The sequence below is a fragment of the Delphinus delphis genome, chromosome 21, assembly GCF_949987515.2.
Source record: "Delphinus delphis chromosome 21, mDelDel1.2, whole genome shotgun sequence".
NCBI lineage: Eukaryota > Metazoa > Chordata > Mammalia > Artiodactyla > Delphinidae > Delphinus > Delphinus delphis.
Window position 1 is genome coordinate 2443785 of NC_082703.1, and position 21347 is coordinate 2465131.

The following is a 21347-nucleotide window of genomic DNA, read 5'->3' on the forward strand; positions in this document are numbered from 1 at the left end:
ATCATTTATACTAGCTCATTTTGTAAATTTTTATAGTTTCTGTATCTAACTCTTGAATTATTTTTATGTTTTTAGCAGAACTTCATTTATCCAAAGCTTCTCTGATGTTTCTCCATTATTTTTTTTAATGTCTTTAAGACACCTCAAAAAAAGGGAATTCCCTTTGATATCCCTTCAGTCATAGTGAAAAACAGCTGGTACATGAACCCTTCCCCAAATCCTAATAAGTCTTTGTTGTAACACCAGCAAGGGAACAACTGAACTGGCAATCAGGCTTAAGCAAATATGCTCTGCATAGACTTCTTTTGAAAAAAATAATTTTTCAGTTGTACTTTCTTTTTAACCTGCCCATCTGTGGTGAGGGTCCAGACAGCTTTAAATGACGAACAATGCCTTTGAAAAATGTCTCTTGTGGAGCCGTGGCCACGTCGCATCACCCAGAGCAGATTAGCCTGTTACATCAGTACAGATGCTGCCTCCGAGGGACGCAGTGAGGTTTTACACACACGTGTCGGAGACTGAAGTGTCAGTACGCTATCAAACGGCTCAATTTCTTCGACAAACTGGAGAAACAAAATTTTGTTTCGTTTGAAAAATCTGAGAAACTGATATTTGTAGTTTTTAAGTTAATAAATATAGCCAAATGGGATGTTCTATTCACTTTTCAGAATTTCCTTTATATTATTCTTTTCATTTAAAATATATGCCTGTCTGATAATGACTCATGATCAGGTACACAGACAGCCTCTCCTTGGGAAGTCTTCCAGTGCAAACGGACGTCCCGACCAGGATGGAGAGCTTCCAAGTCAGGATGCTGAACTGAGCGCACGCATTTACTTTTGCTCCCTCTGGCAACCCCACCGAAACAGGAAAGGCGTAAACCCACAGGGACCACAAAGTAAAATAAGATTAGAGAAGGCACAACAGTTGTTGAAAAATTCTTTGTACAATATAACAGACGTACAGGAAAGCACACAAAATAAAGAGGTACAGCTCGCTGACTTGTCACAAAGCAACACCTGAGTAGCCACCACTCAGATGAAGAAACAGAAACTGGCCACAGCCCCAGAAGCCTCCTCGGGACCCCTTCCAAATCCCCCCCCCTTCCTTCCTCTCCTAGAGGTAGCTACTATTTGACTGTTAGGATAAGCATTTCCTTGATTTTCTTTACAGTTTTATTACCTTAGCATGCTCCTCTAAAGATTACTGTTCAGTTTTGCCTAATTTGGGGACTGTATATAAATAAAATCATATAGTGTGCACTGTTAAATACATATACACGTACACAGAAATGCACACACGTGTGTGTACCTTTCAGCCATTGTTCTCGCTTATCCACTTCCCCCACTGCTGCCTTTTTTGGTTGGAGAGAGGAAGGTTCAAGGCTTTCTCTTCTTTTCTTCTTGCTTCTATCGATACATCCCCAGATTCTGCCTCTTTCACACTTTTTACTACATGGTTAGGAGGAAGATCATTTTTTGGTACCACCTCTCCAGCTGATTTGATGTGTGACACAAGGCAGTTGGCCCTGAAGCTTATTTGCCAGTGCCACCTCTCATCTTTAGCTCTCTGCCAGCAACACGGAGACCAGGCCGAAGGTCTTGCCATAAACAATTAGTTCCACCACCTGCCCCTCTTTCTGGCACTACCTGTGGCTTTTCATAGGGCATATGCGCATTAGCAGGTGGTATCCTTTGGACCACACATAAATTGGCTAGAGGTGAGAAAGGTGGAGATAAACTTGTGGGTTCCCTAACTGCAGTGCGTTCCCACTGCAGTTCATCTACCTGCCCCACCGCCTGCTTCACTGGGAACAGTGTGCAGGCTGCTGCCTGTGGCTGGGACATGGTCACCACGTCTCCCCTGGGCGCACACACTGACACGCCAGCGGTCCTACCACGTCCCTAGGGTGAGTGCAAGTGTCAAGCTTTCTGGACACCCCAGACAGAGGAAGTCCTTCCTCTCCAGCATCACTATAATGCCTACCCCAGTGCCTTATAACGGGCTGTTGAACACGTCTCCCTCCCCTTCTGTCCTGGGGATTGTGATCACCAAGGCGCAAGGCCACGTTGTCCTTTTTTTGTACGTCTAGCACTTAGCGCAGTGCCTCGCCCATGTACGTGGTCAGTTAACATTTAGTGAAAGAATTCATCTTTATTAACAAATTTGTGAAGAGATGGCTGTACCTGCTGTTCCTACCACCTGCTGCTCTTAGGCACTCCTGTGTTTGGCTGTTTGGGAAGCACCTGAACAGTGGGGTCCTGGTTTTACAGCTGAGCTGAGGGTCAAAACAACAGTGAGATGATTTAAACCCAAATCTATCACGGCTCCTTCCCATATTTATCTCTTTGTACAGTGGCCATTTCTATAGGAGGTGTTATATTTTTAAATATACTTGTTTTTCGAGGTACCGTCATCTTCAGATTACCCGAGTATAGTCCAGGAACATTTGTGTATCTTCCTTAGCTCCGCCATGGAGGAATCAGGGTTAAATGTATTATGTTATATAACAGTATCAAGAATTAAGAATTACTTTTTTGATTATAGTAGAGATGGGTGCTTGAGAGCTGGTTCCTGCAATAACTTCAGCTCTGTGTGATGCTGGTAGCATTCAAAGATCATTCAGATACCAGAGAGGATAAGGAATCATGATTTTAATCAAAAAAGAAAGCCCTAATTTTCCTCTCTCGAAGTGATATGTCACTTTGCTCCTGAATATTTTCTCATCATTCTTATATCCTCAAATGTCTGTTAGCCCAAACAGCGAACTACTAACTTGATCCCTGGTGTGGATTGAAAGGTACTTAAACCAGTGCCCATTTTATTTTATAGGAGTTCAAATAACATTTTGAATGGATTTTATTGTAAGGAAACAGTAGCTTACTTTTCTCCCCTGTGTCGCCTTTGTTAAAAGAAACGAGCGAAATCTAAATTCAGAAGCTTTTCTCATTCTATTGAATAACAACACAAAATGAAAAAAAATTAATGCTGCAGAAAGGTGTAACAATTCTTTTTTTCTGTAAATCTACAGGTAACTTTACTGCTAACAGTATTTGGTGAAAATGACCAGTCTCAGGATGCTGTATCATTGCATCAAGATATTAATGATTATAACCGGAGATTCTCAGGGCAGCCCAGATCTGTAAGTAATGTTGTAGCGGGTGCAAAGTTAGAGTGTGATGATACTTCTCTTTTGTAAAGTGAGATTTACCAACAAATAGTCAATGTGAAAAATCTGTGTGTGTTACGTGAAGTCTTTACTTTTCATTGTTGCTGTCATTCACTGAGTTACAGCTTTCCCAAGGACTACAGTTTTCTATCTTTTAAAAAATGGCATTATTAAACTCTTTATGAAAGTGATACCAGCAAAAAAAAGCAATAGAAAAACATTGGAGGGAAAGGTAAAATTATTGACTCCTACGTGATTCTAAAATAGGGTTTGTCTTCCAGGAAACTTACAACTGAGAACTTCTGGAGGGAGTTTTACCTTGTGTTTTACTCTATTTTACCCTGGCCCCATTTGAATTTGTTCCCTTAAGTAACCCTAAGTGTTGGGGGTTTTGTATGTCAGGTATTCAAAAGCATTCTATTTTTAAAGAGCACATTAATTCTACAGTTGCCCCTCCTCCCCAAAAAGGTATTTGATAGATTAAAAACCCACACTTTACTGACTCATCCCAGTTTTCTCAAAATTTAACAAAGAATTCTAGAAGTGTATGACTAAATATGTACTTGAAAACCCAGAACACACTCAGTACAAATTCATACTGGAAGCCCAGACTCTGCTCCACGCTCTAGGCTCTGACGTCCACTTGCTCAGGGTACATCCCACTGGCGCGTTCCTGGCGTCTCGGACATGAGATGTAACATGCACAACACTGACCCGATCCCTCCTTACCTCAGCCTTACTCAGCTCAGTGCTGATGTCCTCTTCTCCCTCATTCCCCTTCTCTGATCTGTAAAGAAGTCCTAACGTGTCTTTTCTTTCTGGGGATGCTGTCATTTCTGCCTCATAACAAGTCCTGTGTCTGTAGCCATCAGACTAGGCCAGGCCACCACCATCTCTTGCTTAGGACAACTGCAGTGGCCTCTTCACTCGGACCTTTTCCTCTGCACAGCAGCCCAAGTAATATTTTGAAAACATAAGTAAGACCACGATGCTCTTGTGTTTTGAAACTTCTGAATTTCTGGACTAATGTCCCAACTCCTGGCTGTGGCTTTCAAGGCCCTGCATGGCCTGGTTCCTCCTCCCCTCCCTCGGGATGCGGCTCTCAGAACACGCTCCTGGCCTTCCTACCTTCGTGCCTCACTCGTGCCATTTCCTCTGCTCGGAATGCTTGTCCCGCTGCTCGCCTCCTGGCTGACTTCCTCATCCTTCAGGTTGGCCCTAGTATATCTCCCTCGGAGAGGCTGTCCCCAATCAACCAGGGCAGTCTCTCTCATTGCCCTCCGACCTTGTTCATTACCGTTCTCTCAGGAGACGGAAAGCTTCATGAGGGCGAGGACCGTGTATATTTAGTCACTACTATGGTCCCAGTGTCTGGAATACAGTAGGCCTTAATGCTTGTAGAATTTATGGTTATCCTTAAGATAGAAATGATACTCCTCCTCCCAGCCAAGAATATAAGCTGTTAAAATGCTTCTGTATTACACAACTGCGTAGACTTGTGCTCCCTCGTACATGCTGTTCCTCATTCTGGGACGTCAGGTACATTTAAAGGCATACAGTCTCGCCTGCTGTGGATGGTGACAGGCAAAACTTTTAGTGACAAGAAAAGCGTGACCTGGGCCCTGTTGCCCTCCGTGGCTCTTTGGGAGCCTCTTCTGCTGTTTCTGATCGGCAGTTTTCTTATGTATCCTCCAGGGGCATCTTAGGACGATTCTTTGAAAATCAGTTTCAAATTCAAGAACTACCACTGAACTTAAAAAAATCATTTTAAGATGTTCATTCGTATTTTAAGGTGTGAAGCATACCATTGCTCAGTTATTTTGTGTGCGTCAGATATATACTTAATGAATAAGAAAGCTTGGTATGTGATGAAATTACAATATAATAAAGACATGTAGGTTTTACTTTGATATTCTACCCCAGAGTTAGAGTCAGATTGTGATTAGTACACAAACATTTCTTAATAACCCATGCCATATTTCTTGTCTAATCACTACAGATTTTGTATAAACAACACCATATGAGAACTGAACAAAATAGCCCTGATAAAGGACAGAACAGTATTCAAAAGACATACTGGCTGGTCATTAGAATATCTTAAGTAATTTACCATAGACCTTGTGAAAGCTGTATAGCTGTTTTGCTTTAAGTATTAGTTTCTTCCACAGAGAACAGAAAATCAGCATGAGGAGTGATTCTAAAAAGACCATTTTTGTTCTTTTGTGATCCGTTTTCCAAAAGGAATTACAAGATATTCTTTGTCTGGTGGGGTTTTTAAAACCGTTTTCTCATTGCTTGCTCAGTTCTTCCCATTTTCGTCTCCATCTCCCTCTTAACTTATTCGGCATTTGTTGGACAAAATACATACTTAGAGTTGGATTTGTGATATTTATACAGATTGTTAAAAACAGCTGAACTGGCACTGGAATGACCACAGGAAGTGATTTACTTCCTCTGGCCAGTTTCTCTTGCATCTCCCAACCCCTGAGAAGTAAGACCTCAAAGAAGTTAGGTTCAGGAGTCGTCACGGTGCCTCATTACTACACGCGGCCTTATGGTCATGCAGTCAGCTAAGAGCTATGCAGAGGAAGTGAGAAGTTTCCAGTCAGAGACGAAACTGACTTGCTCAAGGTCATACAAATAGATACTGGTACTGTCTTTTTTTTTAAAAAAAACTTTATTTAGATGTAATTTACACACCATATAGTACCCCTGTTTAAAGTATACAATTCAGTGGGTTTTAGTATATTTACAAAGTAAATATAATCTAATTATTAGTCTGTATATATTCAGAAACCATAATCATTTCCAGAAAGGGTAAGGCCTGGCATTTCAAAAATTTTTGTGGCAATTAATAATTCACTTAGGGCTTCCCTGGTGGCGCAGTGGTTGAGAGTCCGCCTGCCGATGCAGGGGACACGGGTTCGTGCCCCGGTCCAGGAAGATCCCACATGCCACAGAGCAGCTGGGCCCGTGGGCCATGGCCACTGGGCCTGCGCATCCGGAGCCTGTGCTCTGCAACGGAAGAGGCCACAGCGGTGAGAGGCCTGCGTACCGAAGGAAAAAAAAAAATTCACTTAAACTCAAGCTAAGCAGAATAAACATCCTAAGAAGGAAATCAGTTTCATTGCTATTCTTAGATGGTCAAAGCCATCAAAGTTGATGTGTCTGTATATACTTAATATATTCTATATATGTATATACTTATATATTGTCTGGCAATTTATCAAGGTCTTTTATAACAATATCTCTTCTAGTTCTTAATAGTCCTTGTGGCACATACTCAGTGTTGTTGCCTTATCTCTAGTAGGTTAAACAACTTTCCCCAAGATCACTTGGCTAATAAGTGGTGTGTCCAACTTTAAAGCTCAAGCCTCAGCCTAGTTCAGTACACTGGCTTCTTTGTTGGTTTATTTTACTAACTCAAATTAGAAATAACTTGAGTTTTGTATTACTATATCCTGTGTTTCAAATTTGTTGATATTTTAGTTACTTTTCAATTATCTGCAATAAGACCTATTTTATAAGAACCTAGTAATCAAAGAACTATTTTTAAATAAAATGTGTAACTAGAAAATATGGTGTTCAGTGAATACATGAAACTCCTTCATTCATGTTAACTGAGTTTGTCTGCACATTGTAAGAAAATTATATTATTTTTAAGTCTAACACACTAGATACCAAATCACAGTATTTGTTCTTCCCCTACCAGATTATGGAAAGAATTATGGACCTACCCACTTTACTGAGGCATGCATTCAGAGAGGTGTTTTCGGTCGGAGGCCTTTTCTGGATGTTCCGTATCAGGATAATACTTTGTTTAATGGGGGCTTTTTTCTACCTTATATCGCCTCTAGATTTTGTGCCTGAAGCCCTGTTTGGAATTCTAGGCTTTCTCGATGATTTCTTTGTCGTATTTTTGTTGCTCATCTACATCTCTATTATGTACCGAGAAGTAGTAACACAGAGACTCAACAGATGAGAAAATGAGTGCACTAAAATATTTGAGTCAATGTGTAAAATCAAACAAAAGGACCATGGCAGTTTAAAGCATTTGAATATTATCTTACAAGTTTAAAACCACTGTATGACAAACATTTGATTGTCATTTGCAAATGCCTAGCAATATATGACTGGAATTTTTACATGTTGCAGGTCCCAATAGTAAGGTTAGAATTATAGTGATTTACAACTGTATCTTCATTCTGTGTTGTCTATAAAGTTGTGGAAAAATATGGAATTATATAAAATGGGATGCTTCTATATCTTCTCCCCCACCAAACTATTCAGGTTAACTGGATGTATAGTAAGGTGTTGTCAAACGTACAGTTTATCCAATTCATCCTTCTCGGTGAGTACCCACATGATAATATATTGCTGTGAGACTCACCTAAGTATTTTGGTTACAATAAAATATTGTACAATATTGGGGAAAAATCAGTGTTTCTTTGAGTAGCTAGGTTTTGTTCATTTGGAGCAGTTCTGCTTTTCCATTCTGATATAATTCTTTGCTACCAGCTGAAGGGGAAAGAAGAAACTTGAACTTTGTTAATTTGATTTTATATTCTGGTTTACAGAACACTTCCTTAAGTGACAGGAGAATTAACAAGTTGTGAGACACTGGACTCCAGCCAGCACTCTTGATATTCTCAGTTATGGCATTTCAGTAAGAGTTTGGTCCTTTTATAGGAACAGTATATAAAAGTTACTTGTAAAGGGAATTTTTGTTTCAGGAACCTGGGTGATACTGCAGACACATAACAGTTTGGTACATTCCTGAGGAAGGTGGTTCTCCGTAGCTGTGAGCATCAAAGACCTGAGGAGGGTACTAGGAACACTAAATTTGACAAGAGAAATTACTGGTGAGCTATAGCGACAGAATGTACAGATTTGGTTAGTTTTCTCTTGTCAGAACACTTTTGTAATACTGTCCCTAGATGACAGAATATAGCCCAGATTCATCAGGCCTTGTGCAGAATGAGATGATTCAGCAGGAACGTTATCTTGGTTTTTGGATGACTACAGCATAAGTACTTAACGCTCTTTTATGCAGTTTTCTGTTTGAGAAGAATCAAAACCACAAGTATTACGAAATCTTAACTCCCTCAGCTGGCACTGCCCTTGAGTGACCTGGACAGCAGGGTAGTCACTGATCCCCAGGGCTCAGGCAGTGTCAGCTCTGCGCCTGGCAGCCACTGCTAGTCATCCTGTCCACTCATGTATCAGTGAGCCTCACTGTCAGTCTTCCAGGTGAATCAGAGGCCATCAACTGATGAGATGCTGAATGATACATCAGTAGTGTCTTGTAATTTGGGCCTAAGACAAAGCTGCTGCTTGTCACAGAGAAAAACAAAATCCTTAAGTATAGCACATTGTAATTAAAGCGATTTCTTGCATACCATTCATTTAATCCTCAAGAGAGTTAGGTGAAGAAGACAGGGCATTACCTTCCTTTTCATAGATGAAATCCCTGACGTAGATGAGCGGGCTTTTTTTTGTCTGAAGCCATGCACAGATAAGTGACCGAACTGGTATTAGACTCCTAGGACTCCTACATGGGGAGAAACTGGGATCCTTTGGAAGACTTTTGGAACATACTGGAGTAGGACAGCTTGGGTTCTCCTAAGAACAAAGGTTTAGAAAGATTACCTATCAAGACTCCACGAATCCTGATTCACCATGTCCAAATCAAACTTCTCATAGAGTGGCACACTTCATAGGAAAACGTTTCAGCTGCAGTCACTAACTTGAGAAGCTAATGAGTAGGAGTTCTTTACACCACCATTTATCAGTCTCGAAATGCATTGCCTACCAATTATAAATTTGGTGTGGGGCTACAGCAAAGCCATTTTTGAAAGGTTTTAATTTTCTGTGCATGTGTTCTGCTTCAAGTGTCACACTTACAGTACTTTTATTGTAATATTTGGAATTCCTTCTAAGACTTTCCTGGTAGAGGCGTATTGTACCAACTTTTGTAGCATACAAAAACACTGTAGGAAGTCTTACAAAGTTGAAAAGGGAATATGCTGTCTTCTCAGAAGTTTAGACCTGTTTATTATGTCATCTTTATTGATCAGTGATAATAAATGTAGAAGGGATCCGAGAGTATTTAAAGCAAGTAGAGTCAATCAGTGTTTTAAATTTTTAAATATCATAGTAATACTTCTGTGATTCAGAGTTAGAGCATATAAATCAAAGCAACAGTTTGGATTTTCGTAAACAACAATATTGTAACTTTCAAAAAACAGATGGTCCAGCCCCAGGAGCAGATGATAACTTGGGCAGCTCTGTGGGGAGGGAGACAGAGGAAACAGTTGTTCTAACTGTCCACTAGAACAGTGGTTCCAGCTGCTATAGTTCTCAGCACTGAAAGTAACATGGGAAGAAAGGACTGTGCTGGTCCCTCTGGCTGTGCGGATACCTACCTCACAGAGCTGTTTCAGAGGACTGACAGTTTGGTTCAAACCTTGTGATTTAAGAGTTTGTCAAGCAGTGACTCTTTTGAATAAAAGCAACATATCTAAAATTAAAGAGTAGCTGTTATTGTCTGGTTTCTTTGACACTGCTTTAAAATTCGAAACTCCTGAAATAGCATTCAATACAATGGTTGCAGTGGCTTTCTTTTTCACCTCATCACGTTTCTAATTAATTTTAAAATTTTAAATGTAGAAATGTTTTTGAGAAAAATTATTTAATGTGGGCAATCTATATTAATTCTGGACAATAAGGGTGAGATTGGAATCAGTACCCTTGCACCCTGATTCCCCACCCCTATTTGAGTGTGTATTTTACTGAAACTGTATAGTTGATAACTGAAATGTTCTTTTCTGAGTCTGAGGGATAGGAAAAGGGCACTCAAGGTTTTAAGGCCCTAAGGCTTAAAGAGTTTCCCAAGACCAGGTTAGTAGGCTTTAAGGGCTGCCGACAGGAGGCGATCCTGTCACAGAGATAAAGACAATCGTAGAGCTTTTGCTGTTCAGTCAGAACCAGACCATCTTCACAGCATCAGTATTTGTTTGAAGCATCGAGTTCCTGACTGCAAGCAAACCTCAGGTGTTATCAGTCACTGTCCCCTCCACCCACTGCCTCCTCTGACTTGTCCCATGTCCAGTACGGGGCATGAGGGGAGTACACACCCGTTAGACAACACTGAGCATGTCTGAACACAGTCCTTTTTCTTCCAGACTAGTGGCCTTTTAAGGGGAATGTAGTATGTGACATAGGAGAGGGCTATGGGCTAAATAAAGATGTTTTAAACTTCACTACATCTAACAGTTTAGATTTTAATTAATTTTAAAACACAAAATTTAAAAATAACTACTCAAAAATATCTAATAATTCAGATCAAAAACTCACCCTGCTAATCGGTCTTAGAGGAAACCTATAGTTAACATCTACATGGAAATTAATCTTTGTTTCATGAATCCTAGAATGTTAACAGCTGTAAGGGACCTTAGAAACTGACTAGTTTTTGTGTTTTCTCTGTGAAAATCAGATAAACCCTATGGATAGCTCCCCCAGAAAAATGCATATATACACATACGTATAGTTTTGATTCATTTTCAGGGGATTCAAAGAGCTGACCATTCATGGATTCCAAATTAGAAATTCCTCAGTCCTACAGCCTAACTCTACAGATGAAGATAATGAGGCCCAGAGAGAATGAATGTGAGGGTATTTTAAAATAAAAACTGTTTATAGAAAAAGCAGCATAGTTGGATAGAAACTAAAATCTAAACTGTTAGAGATCAGTGAGTTTAAGGCATTTTTAGGCCTTAGCCTTCTCCAACATCAAAAAAGTGGTGTATTTTTCTTCAGTTTATCAAGCAAGAAGACGAAGTGTACCCTTCTAGAAGAACTGAGACAGAACCTACCCTTTTAAGGTCAAGGGTTAAATTTTCCTTTTTCCCTAAAAAGTGTTCTATTAGTAAATGAATTAGCTCCCAGCCTCTGAAGCCTCTGAAGAACGTCAAACTTCTAACTATCCTTCAGTTCATCCCTATTTATTCCCTTTCCCTTAAATGGTCATATAAAGCTACGCATATATTCACTTTTGATATTTACTGAAGTGGTCAGATGAAGAGATCATAAGAGCATATAAACATCTCTCTCATTCTGTAAAAAAAAATGGCAGTTTTGCCTATCTTGTGTGGCCCTTGTTTGCTTAATAAGCTATTTGATTAAAGTAGAACAAATACCAAACATCTTATAGAGGTCAGATGATGAATTATCATAAAGTGAACACACTGTTTAACCATCACTTTGGTCAAAAGATGCATTACCACCACCATCCCATAAGCCCCCCTTCATTGCCTCTCTCCCCAAAAGTAGCCTCTTCTGACTTTAGTTTTACCTACTTTTGTTTTTTCACTCTACAAAAAACAGAATCATATAGTGTATTTCTTTTGTGTCTGACTTCTTCAACATTATGTTTGTTAAGAATCATCCAGGTTGTGGGACTGCTTTATTTTAATTGCTATATAGTATTCCACTGTATGACTGTACCACAACTTACTCAACTATTAATGGACGTTTGGGTTGCTTCCATCAACATTTTTAAAAAGCAGACAATCATCTTTGAAAAGTAAAAATGCTTCCTTGAAGTCACTCCTTGACAAGTAAGGAACAGTTATTCCAGCCTTAGGAAATGTTAAGAAATGGGCAAAGGAGAAGCCAATGATGGGTGCAGGTTAGTTTAGAGGTACTGAAAATTATTTTTCTATTAAGCAAATAAATTGATTTGCAGACCACACTGTGAAAATTTAGTTCGGGGGACTGTTTTTTTACAAAGAAAAATACAACCTTTAGTTCAGTTCAGTAATATATATATTTTAATTACATTCAATTCACCTTACCAGTAAATTTACCATTTTCAAGTAAGGAAACATTAGGATGATAGTCAACAAATAATAAAAATGTTTATTTCATTTCCAAATTATGGATAGCTAGAAGACAGAAGGGGAGGGGAGAACAGAACTTGGCTGAGGGAAATCCAACCAAACGACTGAAATGACTGGATCACAAGCCTCAAAAGGGCACCCTGGACTGGCTGGGGAGCTTCCACGCTTCTTTAGTAGCCTGCATTCCCAACCTCAGAACTATTTATACTTTCTTTCACGTCTGACATTCCTCAGTCCTACAACCCCAAAGCTTCCGGAATCACTCCCTCCCCTCCCAGGCCTCTATCCTGTTGGGGGACATAGTTTTTTTTTTAATTTTTTTTTTTTAAGGCCATCAGCATCTCAGTAAAAGGCACCACCGTCCATTTATCTTAAGTTGCTCCAGCCAGAAACGCACGCTCAAGTCACCCCGATATCTTGATCCTTTTCCTCCTCATTCTCGTTTCCATCCATCAGCAAGCTCTGGTGCTTCTGCCCCTTACACGTGTCTCTGCTGCCACCACCTCAGTCCAAAGCTGTCAACCTCTTGCTTGCCCGAAACAGCCCCTTAGTTGGTCGGCTCACTAACAGCCAGAATGACTTTTTCAAAATGTTTAAATGGCTGAGCGGCTTCCCACTGCGCTAACATCCAGACCAACAACTTGCTGCTCTTCAGCCTCACTTCATGCCCTCCTTCCCTGGCTCATGGGCTCGACCACACAGCCTCCATTCAGCTCCCAGAAAAGCCAAAACTCCTTCCTGCCTCAGGGTCGTAGCACACATTCCTTGGGCCAGGAACGCTCTCCCCAGCCTGCCCACCTTCCTTCTTTACACCGCTACATGTTTTTCCCTTCCTCTGGTTCTCAGATTCAACGGCCCCCTTCTCAGACAGTAGGCAGTGACCTCTCCTCCGCCCTCATTCACCCTTCCAGCGTTCTAACGTATTCGGGCATCTTCGCACAGTGCGATTCTTTTATATTTTTTATTGTACGCCTTCCCCTCAGTAGAACATAAGCGCTATGAACACGGGGGCTATACTAGTCTTGCTCACTTCATCACGAGCCACGAGACTACCGGCACCCACGGAAGAGGCAAAACCTCCCTCCGACTGAAAGGCGCGTCAGCTGTCGGCGATTCCCGACGCAGCACCTGGGGACGGGCTAACTGAGATCGCTACAGCAGCCAACAGCCTCGGCCCGCCGGCTGCGTGCGGGCGTCCGCCCTCGCTGCTAGGCGCCGGGGCCTGGGCTCCTCAGAGCCTCGCGATACCTGAAGAGGCAGGTAAGGCGATGGAGGCCAGCGGGCTGGGAGAGGAGTCGTCCACCTAGTTCTAGGAATCACGCCATCTGTGGCCGCGCTTTCAGAGAAAAGAGCGCAACTGCCCAACGCCCTCAGGTTTACACCTGCCCTACTTTAGCCCAGCGGACCCAAAAGACCGCCTAGCTCTCCACCCTACACCGTCCGGGATAAGTAACCCAGCGAAGCACCGTGTGGTCGGAACCGGCCCTGGGCTCCCGCCCACTCCCCCTCCCCTCCCCCCAGGCAGTTCCTTCTTCCTTCCGGAAGCTCGGAGGCCCCGCCCACTTGCGCAAGGCCGAGCTCGCCTCGCGACACGCCGGGCCTCAGCCAATGGCCTGCGTCCCAGGGAACGTTACCTCTGACCTCAGGGCTAATCAGAGACAGTAGGACGAACTCATCGCGAGAGGTGAGGTTGAAGCTGCCTCCGCCATTTTGGAGATGGGAGACGGGCGATGGCTGTGGTCCTTCTGCTAATGCAAACAACAAAACGAGCACATGAGTCACTCCGAATAAGGCTCTCATCACTCTAACTGCTGACCAAAACTACAGAAGGAGCGAAGGTGTCAAAGCCGAGCGCGGCGACATCGATAGCAGCCTCAACTGCCTGCTGGGGCGGCAGAAGTTAAGTAACTGAGGACCGGGAGGATGGTGCAGTCCTGTTCCGCCTACGGCTGCAAGAACCGATACGACAAGGATAAGCCCGTTTCTTTCCACAAGTAAGTACTCTGCGCGCCTCGTGGGCTCGGCCCCTAGTGGGGCCGGGGGCGCGCGGCCGCGCTCGGGGGCGGAGCCAGGCGCGTGTCCGCGCGAGACCTGTGAGAGGGGCGGGGCGAGGGGCGGAGCTAGGGGTGGGCGCCGTCGGCGCTCCGGGCCAGGAGCGGTGGGCTCGTCCCAGGAGTAGCCGCCGGCGCCCCGCCCCGGGTGGCGTTCTCGGCGCGCGTGGCCGCGCCGGCCTGTCCTCGCGCTTAGGTTCGCCCGCCGCTCGGGGTGGCAGGTTCGGGGCCCAAGGGCGATGCCTGGAGACCCGGCGGGTCGTGAGGTCTCCAGACCCGGAGGCAGCTGGTTTCATCACCCGGGTCGCGGAGTAGGCAGGTGGTAATGAGTCTTTAGAAGGGAGGCTGAAGCAGCAGCAGCGACGGAGAAGGCCCGCGTTTCCCTCCCTGCTGGAGGGGGCGTGGGGCGGTCCAGCGTCGCAGCCGTTAGGACTGACTTGGCCAGGCGTCCGGGAGGATGTTTTGTTCCCAGTTTCTAGGACCCCACGTTCAAGGACCAGTGAGTTTCCCAGAAGGGTTCAGGTACTGCCAAGATGAAGAGCTGTGTTTCGCGCACAGCGGCAGCGTGGGCAGTAGCAGGGTATCGTGCGTGGGGAAGAGCACTCTCGGAGGGAACGCGGCCCACCGCCCTCGGGGCTGCTTCATCCGGGAGGTGCCGCGGCCGGAGTCCGAGGAGGGACGGTCTTCTCTTGAGAAGAAAACCGCAGAACGGAATGATAGTGATCGTTCGATGTCTGCACGGTGCCATTTTCATTCAGCCAAATTCAGTGTTCACAAGTTTTACTACGTTAAGAAAATGTGGCCGTAACTTACGACTGTAAGTGGATAATAGCTAAAGAAATGAGAGTTAGTGGTAAATCATACAAATTATTTATAGCTAAGTAATTACAAAAGCAAAAGCAAATATTCAGTTTGGGGGTGGGGACCTTTTTAACAGGGAATGTGGGCGCATTTTATAGGTTTGATAGAATATGAGAGGAACAGAAATAAGAGTGTCTAGAGCATAGAGAGAACTTTTTTTTTTAAGATTTTAATTAAAATAATTTTTTATTTTTGGCCGCGTTGGGGCTTTGTTGCTGCACACGGGCTTTCTCTAGTTGCGGCAAGCGGGTGCTGCTCTTCGTTGCCATGCGTGGACTTCTCATTGCGGTGGCTTCTCTTGTTGCGGAGCCTGGCGCGGGGGCTCAGTAGTTGTGGCTCACGGGCTTAGTTGCTCCGCAGCATGTGGGATCTTCCCGGACCAGGGCTCTAACCCGTGTCCCCCTCATTGGCAGGCGGATTCTTCTTATCCACTGTGTCACCAAGCAAGTCCCTTTAAAGAGATCTTGAGTATTGATGTTTCCCCTTCCAAGAAGGGGATAGAACACTTAACACTTCCAGGATTCGGTTCAGTATGTCCTTCTATTACCTCTTGATTTATCAGAATTTCTGAAAGCTGATGAATTGACCTCCAGGACTTCCAAAGTGAAGGAGTAGGTCTGGAGATGGTGATGTGATCAAAGGCATTCAGTTCCCACCTCCCCGTTTCTAATGATATGGCAGAGGGAATCTAAACATAGGGAAGACCCTTCACTGGCACTGCAGACTGGTTAAGGATGACATTCACACATCAGAAATACTGAGTTTCTGCTGGCTGTTAAATCGAAAGAAGGGCTAACCTGCCTCTAAGCCCTTATCTAAAAGAACAGTTTGGGGAAGTAAATGGGAAAGATCTTGACCTCAGAAAGAACCTGCATTGTAGTCCTTGAGTCTGGAGGCCCTGAGTGCTGAGTTTTATCAGTGATTGCTACCATGTTTGTACTTCTAGAGGCACTTCCAGCAGGAACCTTCTAGGAGTCCTTTTCTCACTTTCTACCTGATGGCAGTGGGAACAGCTATGCTGGGCAAAGAAAAGGGACTGCCGCAACGGTGGGTTAGAGCTTCCTGATCACAGCAGAGTCAGGCTCAGGCGTACCTCACTTGGAAGAGGAACTGTGGAACACAGATGCAAAGCACCCTTTTTTGGCTTCTTTCCAATCCCCCCAGCTCACTAAATCCTTGACCTGGAAGAGTAAAATCACAATAAGTTTAAGCTCTTCCTAGCTCCCTTTATCTGGGCCTAATGGACATATTTCAGTTGATTAAGAGGTAATTCGAAATGAATACTTTTCTCTATTTCTTTCTCACTATGATTTAACTAATTTGATTAATTCATATTTGTCATACTGATTCTGAGAATCAAAAGCTTCTTTTTCTCAGTACATAGTTATAAATGTGCAATTTTGTTTTATAATACGCAGAAAATCACTGGTGAAAAAATAATTAATACAAATTCACTCTATAGCATGTATTTTCACCTGAAACTTTTAGTGTCTTCAGTATAAAAGTTAAGCATTAAAAACTGAGATAAACAGATAGCGGACCTATACGATTTACCCTTGTGTATTTAGATGTGTGTGGAATCCCTGTATCTGTTAGTGAAGGTTATTTACAATATCGCTGCATGTGGGCCTCGACCCCAGCCTCCCATCACTTAACTCTGCCACCTGCGTGCATCTATCCACATGGCTACCTTTTAATAAGAATATTTTTTTATAATGTAAATTCTTAATCAGCCTGTCCTGTTTAGATTGTATATGTCATTGTATCTGACATTCTTATAGCTGTTATGTGATCAATCAGATTCCTGTAAGAAATATTGCTTTTTAAGAAGAACAAAGATACCATGCTGGGAGGGATGACTTATATTCCACATTAGTGGTGGTCACTTTAGTTATGGGATTTTAAAAGAAGTACATTTTTAAAAAATTTACTTGATTCAAGTCTAGTTGATTTATAATGTGTTAATTTCTGCTGTTCAGCAAAGTGATTCAGTTATGCATATGTATACATTCTTTTTCGTATTCTTTTCCATTATGGTTTATCTCCGGATATTGAATATAGTTCCCTGTGCTATACAGTAGGCCCTTGTTGTTTATCCATTCTCTATATGTAATAGTTCGAATCTGCTAATCCCCAACTCCCACTCCAAACCTCCCCCTCTCCCACCCTTGGCAACCACAAGTCTGTTTTCTATGTCAAAACAAGTACATTCTCAACAAACTAAGGTAATAAGGACACAACTAAACACTGTCAAAAAAAAAAAAAGATTGGCAGGGCTGGTGTTTTAATCAAATGCCTCCTTGGTGTGTTAACACCGATGTAAGCTAGTTCTTTTCTAAGCAGGAAAGTCTGGGTGTGCCTTTTTTTTTTTAAATAAGGTTGGAAAACTGAATTATGTCGTCTTCTTAGGTTTCCTCTTACTCGACCCAGTCTTTGTAAAAAATGGGAGGCAGCTGTCAGAAGGAAAAACTTTAAGCCCACCAAGTACAGCAGCATTTGCTCAGAACACTTTACTCCGGACTGCTTTAAGAGGGAGTGCAACAACAAGTTACTGAAAGAGGATGCTGTCCCCACAATATTTCTTTGTACTGAACCACGTGACAAGGTAATAAGTGTTTTAAAATATTGGGTGGTTTTCTGTTTATAAAATTAATGTGTTCACTGTGGAAAATCCAGAGTAGTGTTAAGAAAATAAATGTTGCCTGGAACCCATCACTTGTAAATAACCACTGTTCACAGTGAAATACTTTTAAAAAATACAAAGTGCAGTTTATTAAAGTTAAATATCCTCACACTAAGAAACTCAGTCTAGCTTCATAACTTACTTTGAGATCACTCTGTAGTCCTACTTACATGTTGATAAGTTTTGATTTTTCCTTGTCAGTGATAGTTCAGTTTCAAAGTATTTTTCCCCTCAGTTTTAAGTGCTTAATATTTAATTAAATCTTAATAATCATTCTGTGTTACTTGCATCCCATTTCTACTTCAGAAAGAAAAGTACAATTAAAACTTGAACTGTTTTCTCATTTTAGAATGTTTCTATACCGAGGAGACAGAAATGAGTCTAGTATTCTTAAATTCCACAGATGAGTTCTTGTGAACTGTTTCGTCATGAAACTGAAACGTGCTCTGCATCTTTGTTTTAGAAGGAAGATCTTCCAGAGCCCCAAGAACAGCTTCCCCGACCTCCGTCAACACCCCCGGTTTCCCAGGTTGATGCTGCTATCGGGTTACTCATGCCTCCTCTTCAGACCCCTGATAACCTCTCCGTTTTCTGTGACCACAACTACACTGTGGAGGACACCATGCACCAGAGGAAGAGGATTCACCAGCTCGAACAGCAAGTAGAGAAGCTCAGAAAGAAGCTCAAGACCGCACAGCAGCGGTGCAGAAGACAGGAGCGGCAGCTGGAGAAGCTAAAGGAGGTCGTGCACTTCCAGAAGGAGAAAGACGACGTCTCCGAGAGGGGTTATGTGATTCTACCAAATGACTATTTTGAAATAGTTGAAGTCCCAGCATGAAGAGTGAAATTTGTGTTGGTGTTCAGCGGGGCAATACCACCTACCCTCTTCTAGCCTGTAGAGGAGTTTCATTTGAAAAAAACTACACTTGGTCACTTGTATAAAAACAATTCAGAATATTTTTTTAAAAGAATAAATTAGATATATACTGTAAAATTATAAATGTTTTGTTTGTAATTTCAGGGTTTTTACATTTTAACAAAATATTTTAAAAGTTATAAACTAACTTCATTGTAAGTTGGTTTCAAGATTGGGGATTTTTGTTTCTTAATTTGAGTATTTATAGAGATGATATGAAAATAAAAAGTAAAGAGAATGATAACAGTGCAGTAAGGATGATTTAAGTTTAAAGTTTAAAATTTTAAATGAACACTTTATTCATTTAGAGAGAGAGAACTTAGTCACATTTTAAATCAGAAGCATGGGACAATAACTTCTCAGAATATATATATATATGTATATTCTTATTCACATATTCTTATTTGTAAAGTCAGCAGATTCATTTATCTTTCTTAATCATTTATCAAAGATAAATTGGCAAGTCAATACTTAAAAAAAAAAAGATTGGTTGTCTTTAGAGCAGAAAATGAGTCATTCCATACCTAATCAAAATGGTTAAAAGACTTTAAAGAATGGATTTTTAAAAAGTGGACCCTTCTTTTCCCCCCACTGTCTGGCATTCTAGAATTAGAAGTGTGTCTCCACTGCAAGATACACTCTCCAGTAAGCAAAGTAGGCATTGTTATCAGTGAGGTAATGACCAATGACCAATGGGGGCTGATCCACGGCTTGCCTTTTTCTCTCACTGCGCCGAGCTAAGGGACATCCAGTCCCCAACTGTAGGTGTACCTGCATCCAGATCTCTGCCAGATGTGTTGTGTGGGTAGAGTTTGACTTGTTCCATAAGGTGAAAATCTTGCACTTGACTAATTGATTTTGGTCAAGCCTTCACATAAAAAACGATTTCTTCACTTTTACCACAAGTTAGAAATTACATCCCATTTACCTTAAGGAGTGATTTGCATTCGAAAGCATCCTGCTAGGTAATGTTTATTTTACTTAATGCCGAGACTCAAATACTGAGGTTTCTGTTCAAACTGTGAGTTGTGTTCTGACTTTGTGAGAAAGTTTACATATATTTGAAATGAAAACAGTTCTGAGTAAACAAGTACTGCTGTAGGAATTACCTACTGAGATTTAGAGTAACTGCTCCAACTGTAATTATTTCATATTTCAAAGTGCTGCACAGACCTTTGAAGGCTGTATTAAAGATACTCAGTGATGATGTCCAAGAGTGTCTTTTGTAGACCTGATTTTCAGTGTAATTCACTGCCATGCCACTACTTTGATTCATGGAGATTCAATTTTTTATGAACCAGTATTTCAAAAATAGAAAATTATGATTACTTGAAATTATATCGTCTGATAACACTTAGAACTAACTCTAAGGAATCAGGATTTTTTTCTAGTTATTCGTGAGTCTCATCATTGTTTTTAGAAGCCTCAAAATCTCTAAGTAGTTGTTTTTACATTTCATCTCTCTTAACGATTCCTGGAGAATATGTGGGTAAATATTTTGCAAAGTGTATATCTTAAATCTAAATTTTCATCTACGTAAAAAAAATCTGTGTGTGTGTGCGTCCATGTCTTCAGAACCAAGAATCCAACACTGAATTGTAAAAGAGATCATCATAATTACTTAGTGTCTTAGCATTATGATTTAACCTGAAGCTACTTTTTTTTCATGAGACATAAATCCCTATTTGGAGAGAACTGAGCAAGCAGCATGTATACCAACTGTTTGCATTTAAATCATTTATTATGTTTAACATAGGGAGTTTGAGGTACAGGCGTTTATTTCTGAATATGAAAGGAACACTTGTTGAAATGTTTTAAAAATTCATTTTGTTAAAATTCATTTTGTCTATTGTATCGTTTATGATATTGCCAAGAGAAGGAGAACATTTAGGCTAAAATAGGTCCTCTTCAATCATAGTGAAACTTAGTCTGAAACAGCAGGGACAAGGTCTCAGTCTGGAACAAGTGGGGAGGAGACCCTTGTGAGTTTCACCATAGTATAAAAGATGACATTTATTCTAAGCACCGATAGTGACATCCTAAAGTTTCCATCTATGAATGATATAATTTGGCAATAATAGAAGAAATAACTGTTTCTTAATAGAACTGCTAGGAAAACTGTAGAATTTTAGAATTAGAATGGATCTGAACACTTGCTGAATCTCCAAACCCTGCAGAATCCCTTTGTGAAATACTCCTGACAACTGGACATCTGTTCTCTGTATGCCATTTACATTTAAGCAATTCTGTTTAGATTCTTTAAAATGGGTTTCTGGAATAGAGTAGAATTTGTTACCAGTTTTTAAAATACTTGTTTATAATGCAACTATAAACTTTGCTTTAAACTACTGCATAGTTTGAACTATCAAATTCCAAATTAAAGAAGTTTCAAAATTTTGTAAAATAATCTAAATGTTTATTAGTTGTGTACCTGTTATGTGTACTAAAAATAATTCTGTCATTACAGTAAAGAAACATTGGTGTCTAAAGTTATTAGCAAAAATTTTTGCTTGGAAATTCAAATACATGAGGAGATTTTTTCTTTTAACTATAATTTGTGTAATCCCTTTCTTAGAAGTATAACCATAATGGTGAAGGCAGTTGAAAGTTTCACTTGATGCGGGTTTTTTGTTTTTAGATTGAAGTAATATTCTCTGATCATCTTTAGTTATTTAAAAAATTATGCACACATACACATACCCACAACCTATGGCTTTTATAAAGTCAGTCATAAGTGACATATCTAAAAGTCCATGTGATCTATAAA

At 41.2% G+C, this 21347-nt stretch overlaps 2 protein-coding genes across 12 annotated transcripts in view; both read left to right on the forward strand.

Moving 5' to 3' along the window:
* RNF170 (ring finger protein 170) overlaps positions 1 to 9700 on the forward strand; it is a 30180-nt gene extending 20480 nt beyond the window's left edge. For all 8 annotated transcript variants that reach the window (XM_060001436.1, XM_060001437.1, XM_060001434.1 and 5 more), the window contains 2 exons: positions 3032 to 3142; positions 6882 to 9700. In XM_060001436.1, the coding sequence (XP_059857419.1) occupies positions 3032 to 3142; positions 6882 to 7151 (381 nt within the window). In that variant the 3' untranslated portion in view covers positions 7152 to 9700. The remainder of the gene's footprint in view (positions 1 to 3031; positions 3143 to 6881) is intronic.
* A 4027-nt stretch (positions 9701 to 13727) lies between these two features.
* On the forward strand, positions 13728 to 21128 carry THAP1 (THAP domain containing 1). Of its 4 annotated transcripts, none has more exons than XM_060001432.1 (3): positions 13734 to 14063; positions 17391 to 17586; positions 18128 to 21128. In XM_060001432.1, the coding sequence occupies exons 1-3, from the start codon at positions 13993 to 13995 to the stop codon at positions 18500 to 18502; spliced, it is 642 nt and encodes a 213-aa protein (XP_059857415.1). In that variant the 5' UTR covers positions 13734 to 13992; the 3' UTR covers positions 18503 to 21128. The 4 variants fall into 4 exon arrangements, 3 of the variants coding, with proteins under 3 accessions (XP_069396402.1, XP_059857415.1, XP_059857414.1); XM_060001431.1 differs by lacking the exon at positions 13734 to 14063 and adding an exon at positions 14175 to 14937; XM_069540301.1 differs by lacking the exon at positions 17391 to 17586 and having other exon boundaries at positions 13728 to 14063; positions 18128 to 18458.
* The last annotated feature ends 219 nt before the right edge of the window (positions 21129 to 21347 follow it).

What these genes read in the sequence shown, in the direction of transcription:
- THAP1 (XM_060001431.1), top strand. Translation starts at nt 14,654, where the DNA reads ATGAAGAGCTGTGTTTCGCGCACAGCGGCAGCGTGGGCAGTAGCAGGG. An exon ending in TGTGGCCGTAACTTACGACT is followed by an intron (nt 14,938 to 17,390) that starts GTAAGTGGATAA and finishes TCGTCTTCTTAG; the next exon opens with GTTTCCTCTTACTCGACCCA. An exon ending in GTACTGAACCACGTGACAAG is followed by an intron (nt 17,587 to 18,127) that starts GTAATAAGTGTT and finishes TCTTTGTTTTAG; the next exon opens with AAGGAAGATCTTCCAGAGCC.